We start from the raw sequence: 7,048 nt of genomic DNA, 5'->3' as shown, positions 1-7,048 counted from the left end.
GGGAAAAAAAAAAAAAAAAAAAAAAAAAAAAGAAAAGAAAAGAAAATAATTTACTGAGATTCTATAGATGACAGGAGTTCATCTAAAGACTCGAGGTTTCTACATATTGCTGGTGCAGTTGGTAGAGCAGATGAGATGACTCTCCAGCTGACCTTGCAGTTGGCCACACATCTGTCTCACTGTATCTCTTCAAGTGGTTCCCATTCCTCAATCAGAGCTTGGCGGCCCTGGTCCCACCACTGCATGACATAAGATATGTCAATGGGACCCAGACCCTGTGGTTTCTTGTTCTCAGGATTAGGTTGAGAATGGTCCTTCAATGGTATGACTCCTATGCCAGTTTGTTCTTTGTGATTTTGGTATTCTTCTTGGAATTGGATCCAGAAAGGAACCAGAGTATCCGAGATGTCCCCTCTTGGAGTCAGCAGTTCTGGCAGGTGATTCATAAAAGTGAGAGGCAGGTCAGAGTTCTCTCCTCTCTGCACAGCCTGGGTGGGCTGCATGATCCCAGAGGACAGAAGAGGAGTAGGTGAAATTGTTTGGTTGTCAGGGAAGGAATCAGAAGAAGGCAGATAATAACTCCCATCTGGGTGTATAAACAGATCTGTTTCCTGCAGTTGATTAGTCAGATCTGGTCTCCCATTTGTGTCATCTACCAAGAAATTTTTGGGCTCCTTTCTGCTCCAGTCAGGGTCCAGATATCTTTGGTCCTGAAACCATATTTAAGTGAGGAACAGGGAGATGTGAACATCATAAAACACAAGTAATTCTAGCTCTGCTTCTTATACTCTGTAAAGAAAGAGACTATTAACATAGGCCTGATCACAGGATACATCTAACTTTTGTGTGTGTATGTGTGTGTGTGTGTGTGGTGCTGGGGATTGAACCCAGGGCCTTGTGCATGTGAGGCAAGTACTCTCCCAACTGAGCTATATCCCCAGCCCTTGATCACAGAATACATCTGATCAAGGCTAGTAAACACAAGTGTTTTTGAGAGTTTCTGGGCCACAAGCTTATAAATGTACTTCCTAAGTCATGAGAATTTAACATACATACAATAAATAAGTGCCCATATCACTTAGGTAGAATAAGTAGATAGTTTTGCCTCTCAATGGAAGGACATTTGACTATGTCTGCAAATCTTTCTGGCTGTCACAAATGGGGATAGGGAAATGGTTATAGATAGACTGCACTGGTATCTACTTGGTAAACACAGGAATGCAGAGAAATGACCTACCATGCACAGAACAACACCTTAGAAGGAAGACTAATCTAGTCTAAAATGACCATGCTCCTGAGTTTTTATAGGAAATCTAACAGAGTCTTCTTAAAACAGGTATTAATTTTCACATTTCCCATTTTTCCTGCTTCTAATTGAAACGGGTACCTCTTAAATGGGTTTGCAAATTCTTCCTTTGCAGGAATGTGACTTACAGTGCTGAGTGCTTACCATTCCATACCTTTATCCCCATGACTGTGACAACCCAAGATAGCCCAAAGTTCCAGTCACACCTGCAGGGGCGATATCACTTTCAGGGAGGACATAATGGGGCCACAAACAACTCACCTGAATCTGCAATTCCTGAATGTCTGTTGGTTTAGCCAGTTTTTCCCTGGTAGCAACATCAGGGACTTGGTTCCTCTCAAAGGCTTGAACTAGGGTCCTTCTTTGAGTTCTTGCGAGGGGTATGTGGTCTTGCTTGGCTTCTTTTGTTAACCATTCTAAAGGAGAACACAGGAAGGAAGGGGGTGTTTTAGGTCAGCTCTCACATTCAAGCCAGAAGATAATGCTGCTGAAATTTACTCTCTGAATTTTGCCACCTCCAGAAGAGGTCACTGTGCTGCTGAGCAGCAGTCAACCCAAAAGATCCAAAACTTTGTTTGCTGAGAAACTCCCTGTCCTGGCCAGCTATGGGACAAGGTTATATATTTGACCCTTGAGTGTCCATAACAAATTGTAACTAGTTCCTAGGCTAAGCAATCTTTATGTAGAATTTGGGCACAACATGCAGTCATTTCTACTCAGTGGGATTGAGGAACTATACTAGTTTGTGTTTGTTTTTTGGTACCAGGATTGAACCCAGGGGTGTTCTAAGACTGAGCCACATCTCCAGCCCTTTTTGTTTTTTTGAGACAGGGTCTCAATTGATGTAACGTGGAGCATGTTGCATCAGAAAAGAGGAAACTTAACTTGCTGGCTGCTACTCGCTTCCCAGTCCTGGGGCCACAGGTGGCTAAGAGAGCACCTAGCGATTAGCCAGAAGGCATTGCCCTGGGTTGTGATGAAGAATCAGACCACCTCTAGGATAGGCTTAGAACCCTTCTGCCCTCACAGATATTACTGCCTGTAGGATGGGTGTAGATGTAAATTCTCCCCACCCTGCTGACCTTTATCCTGATTGGCTCCTGTACATTATATTAGCTGTGTATGTTTTCTCATTAAATGAGATCCTGCTTTGACAGTTCTCCCTGGCGCATCTGATTGTCCTCCAGGGAGGGAGGGCTGGGTGTGGGCGGCCAGCCGACCTTTACCTTTCTTGGCCTGTCCTGGTGAGGCGTGCTCCCTCAATCTCTCCCACAGGTCAGGAGGGAATGGGGGGCTAAAAACCTAATAAACTCAATAAACTGCTTAAAGCTTCACTAAGTTGCTGAGGTTGGCTTTCAAACTGTGATCCTCCTGCCTCAGCCTCCTGAATCACTGGGATTACAGGTGTGTGCCACTGTGTGCCCAACGAGGAATATGGAACCCAAATATGGACCGGTGGGTTCTTACCTTGCATCTGTAACTGAGACTGGTTATGTCCCTGGATTGGGTCTTTTCCTAAGGAGCATGCAGACTCCAATTTTCTCTGTCTACTTCTTCGGTTTCTAAACCAAGTCTAAGTGGAAAAAGATGTGAGGGTGTGATGGAGATACCAGACCTGATCAGAACATTATATGAAGAACCAATGCCTGGGGAAAGAGTTAATTCTCTTATACTTTGTAACTTTCTGAACTCTTAGAAATGTAGCTACCTCATTTAATTGCTAGGCCAATTAACTGCGGTCTAAACTATAACCTTGTAGGCTTAGTCCTTAGAACTAGAGCTCTTAGGGAGGTAAACTCAAGTTATCTTGAGTTACTCTGCTGTGGGAAGGCCACTGTGGGATAACACTCGCAGGTGTTTTGCTGTCTTTGTTCTACGCCTGTGAACTATTCATCGTAAATTCCCTGTACATGGTCTTTGGTCACGTAGGCCAAGATTTCAAACTCACCAATGTTATCATAGTTAAGAAATGATGTCAAATTTCCTATAAAATCTCCACGTAACCTCAACTTGGGGCCCAGAACTCCAGAACACTAGCTCATCTGGGAATTTGAGGTAAATAAACCTGAGTTCTCCAACCCTCAGAGTGGTGCTTGGTCTCTTGCCATGTATCTCAGTCTGTGGCATTCTAAGTCTCAATTCAATTAAACCAAACTAATTTAACTGTTTGCCTCTGGAATTATCCCCTAAAGAGAAAGACAATGCTTTATCCTAGAGAAGATGCTACTGCTAGAAAACAATTGAGGAACCAAAGAGAGACAGCAATGCGTGTGGTCAGCCTCATGTTATCCAAAATAAATTTCCCTGATTTAAGAGACCCTGTTGGTTCTCTCAAAGAATTTCTCCGGCTTTTTGTCTCTTTCTTTCCAAGCAGGACTTCAATGTCTGAATGCCTTTTCTTGGCCCCACGATTGCATCATAAGAAATGTAATATGGAACCCAAATATGGACCAGTGGGTTCTTACCCTGCATCTGTAACTGAGACTGGTTATATCCCTGGATTGGGTCTTTTCCTAAGGAGCATGCAGACTCCAATTTTCTCTGTCTTTCATATAATACTTACAGCATGGATCATAGAAAGGAATTTCTTTAGATGGGGTAGCAGTATTAGCCACACTACAGAGCTGGGCTAACATTCATCCATATTTATTCTTATTTCATCTAAGAGTTAACGATAGACAAAAATTCTAGGGACTTGGACACCTTGCTTTGTCACTATTGTCACTAACACAACCAGCTGAATTCTTTGCATGTTTCCTCATGACTGGAAACAGGATTAAAACATACTTTCTAATTTCTTTTGAGTGTTTAATTTCTATAATTTTTATTGAGAAGACTTAGGATATTAACGACAACCAGTACTTGATGAACAACTCACATCCTATGCATTGTGCCAAAGGTTATATCTCTTAACTAATTCATCAAAATATTTTCAGAAAAGAAAACTGAAGCACAGGTGGAAACTGGAAACTAATTAATAGATTAGCAAACACCATGACAGACCAACCTCATCCCATACTGTTTCCTGGATTTGCCATGCTTGCTATCAGTTTAAATAGGCCCAGCACCTCTCAAAACCAACTACCAGAAATTACCATAGGATATACTTTTGTTACTCAGTTTGAATAAACTGTCTCCCACACCCAGTTCCAATACTTGAAGAAATAGGTAAAATATCTGCTTCCTTGGATCCTCTTAGACCAAGGCCCTATAGCCAGTGGCTTCTTTTAGACTATGCATTTGATTAAAAACAAAATTCAGAACTCATTATTTTCCTCTAAAAACATTTTTACCTGACCTTCATATTGATTTAAGTACTGTTTCTACCTGGTATAGTGACATTCTTTTAAGGTATCTTTTTGATAACTGAAAGACTATAACTTAGTTTCATTTTTTAAAAAATATTTTTATTTTTTAGTTGTAGTTGGACACAGTACCTTTATTTTATTTATTCATTTTTAGATGATGCTGAGGATCGAACCCAGGGCCTCGCACGTATTAGGCGAGCGCTCTACTGCTGAGCCACAACTCCAACCCCTTAGTTTCATTTTTACATCAGTAATTATATTAAAAGTGATTCAATATGAGACTTTAGACACTATGTATGAATGACATCTGAGACATTAAATTAAAAAGAAAAAGCTAGCTTGAGAATTGGGGATTGGCACAGTTCCTTTGTGATTATTCATTAGTAATTTTCCTGTAATAGGTATTCTAATACTCCAATTTCCTATACTCTTTAAATTTCAAAATGATTCAATTATATCAAAATATGAATTACTGAGGAGAACTTGAGCATGTATATTCTTCCTCCTCTATCCCTGAACACACACCAATGATATTTCTATTACCGGTGAAAGATATAAACTGGTACTGTGTAACAGGAGAAACCTTTTTAGCCAAGTACCTGACACAAGTGAATTACCTTTAAGGGCTGAGACTTGCTTTTCTCTTTTTACTTTGTCTCTGACAATAGAAACCTAATGCCTACCCGAATTTTAGATTCTGGAATATCAATTTCCTTGGCCAGTTGTTCCCTGGTAGCTTTATTAGGGTGAGGGTTTTGTTCAAAACACGCCTGCAGGGCTTTCCTTTGGCTCTGGTTGTAGACCATCCTCTCTTGCCACCAGGTATCCTTTTTTCAGTGTACCAGATGAGGTGAGAAGGGAGAGAAGAGTAAAAAGGATAAGAAAAAAAAGTTAGTCCTAGAATTATTGCCAAAGATAACAACCCTAAATAATTAAACTTTTTTTTTTTTTAAAGAGCAGAGATGGAAAACCTAGATAGCCAGATTGCTCCATTTTTTCCCATTTACAGAACAAGTCTCCATTCTCTAATTTTTACTAGGACAAAGCCATGGTATAGAAAAAAAATAAATTCCCTTCCCCCACCTTTTTTTTTCAAAAGAAGTCCTCTGCTTTAAAATAATTCTAATTATTTAGTATGCACTCAAGGGGTGAGATCTCAGGAATATACACTAAATTACCCAGAATATTTTCATTTTTAAAAATTGGTACCAGGGATCGAACCCGGGGGGCGTTTTGCCACTGAGTCATACCCCAGCACTTTTTAAATATTTAATTCAGAGACAGGGTCTCACTGAGTCTCTTAGGACCTTGCTAAATTGCTGAGGCTGGCTTTGAACTTTTGATCCTCCTTCCTCAACCTCTTCCTGGGCAGCTGGGATTACAGGTGTGTGCTACCACACCTGGCCTATCTACAATCTTCAAATAAAACCGACATAGGCCTGGGGGAACCCTTTAAGTCCCAACCAGGATTGGACTTTTTAAATCCATTGGGGTATTCTCCATAGGTCTCCATGAAGATCAGACCTTCTGGTCTGTCCCAAATTATCTACAAATTAGTGGCAATGTAATAAATGTCCTTGTCCCAACTGTATAGTTTTCAGGGTGCTTGATAGCCCCCTTAGGCCTCAAGAAAGAACATCCTTAAGCTCTCAAGTAGTCCAGGTGCACTGAAGAACTTTCAATTTTTGTTGTTATTATTATTTTAAATAGCAAGGGCACAAAAATCTTGGAGAAATTTTTTTTATTTTGTTTTTTTAATGAACACAATACCTTTATTTTATTTGTTTATTTTTTATGTGATGCTGAGTATCAAACCCAGTGCCTCACTCGTGCTAGGCAAGCGTGCTACCACTGAGCCACAAACCCCAGCCAGATTGCAGAGAATTTTGAGGCACTTTGGGGTAAGAAAAATTCAGGGTGTGGTGGCATACACCTGTAATCCCAGCAACTCAGGAGGCTGAGGAAGGAGGATTGCAAATTTGAGGTCAGCCTTGGCAACCTAGTGAGGCTCTGTCTCAAAGTAAAAAATAAAAAGCTGAGGATGTAGCTCAGTGGTAAAGCATCCCTAGGGTCAACTCACAGTTAAAAAAAAAAAAAAAAGTCAGGTAACTTTTAATAGAAAGAGATTTATAGCTGGTGTTTTATCTCACGACCAAGAAGGACAGATGCCTCCTGGCTATCTTATGCTTTCTGGTGAGATCTGATAAAACAAGATGTATCTATGTAAAGCAACTGTTGCCTTTTCTGCCCTTGAAGGTGGGTGGAGCCTTCATTCTTTGGGTGTTTATCTAGACTAAAATAAAAGGACAGAGAGGACATTTTCTTTCAGGGAGATATCTAGTAAAGGACAGGTCAAGATTGGAAAACTTCTCTACCCAGACACTAAGTACAGAGAATGTGAAAACAAACATAAGAATCATCATGATTTAGTTAA

The 7,048-nt window shown here is 40.5% G+C and overlaps 1 protein-coding gene across 1 annotated transcript; it reads right to left on the bottom strand.

The window, feature by feature from the left end:
• Positions 1-21: 21 nt before the first annotated feature.
• Positions 22-6,597, bottom strand: Duxb (double homeobox B). Its single transcript, XM_015496330.2, has 4 exons — positions 5,298-6,597; positions 2,774-2,879; positions 1,568-1,722; positions 22-710 (listed from the first exon to the last, which is right to left on the bottom strand). The coding sequence occupies exons 1-4, from the start codon at positions 5,418-5,420 to the stop codon at positions 177-179; spliced, it is 918 nt and encodes a 305-aa protein (XP_015351816.1). The 5' UTR covers positions 5,421-6,597; the 3' UTR covers positions 22-176.
• Between the last annotated feature and the right edge of the window lie 451 nt (positions 6,598-7,048).

This window comes from Marmota marmota, unplaced genomic scaffold (genome assembly GCF_001458135.2).
Source record: "Marmota marmota marmota unplaced genomic scaffold, marMar, whole genome shotgun sequence".
Lineage (NCBI taxonomy): Eukaryota > Metazoa > Chordata > Mammalia > Rodentia > Sciuridae > Marmota > Marmota marmota.
This window is presented reverse-complemented; position numbering and strand designations above follow the sequence as displayed.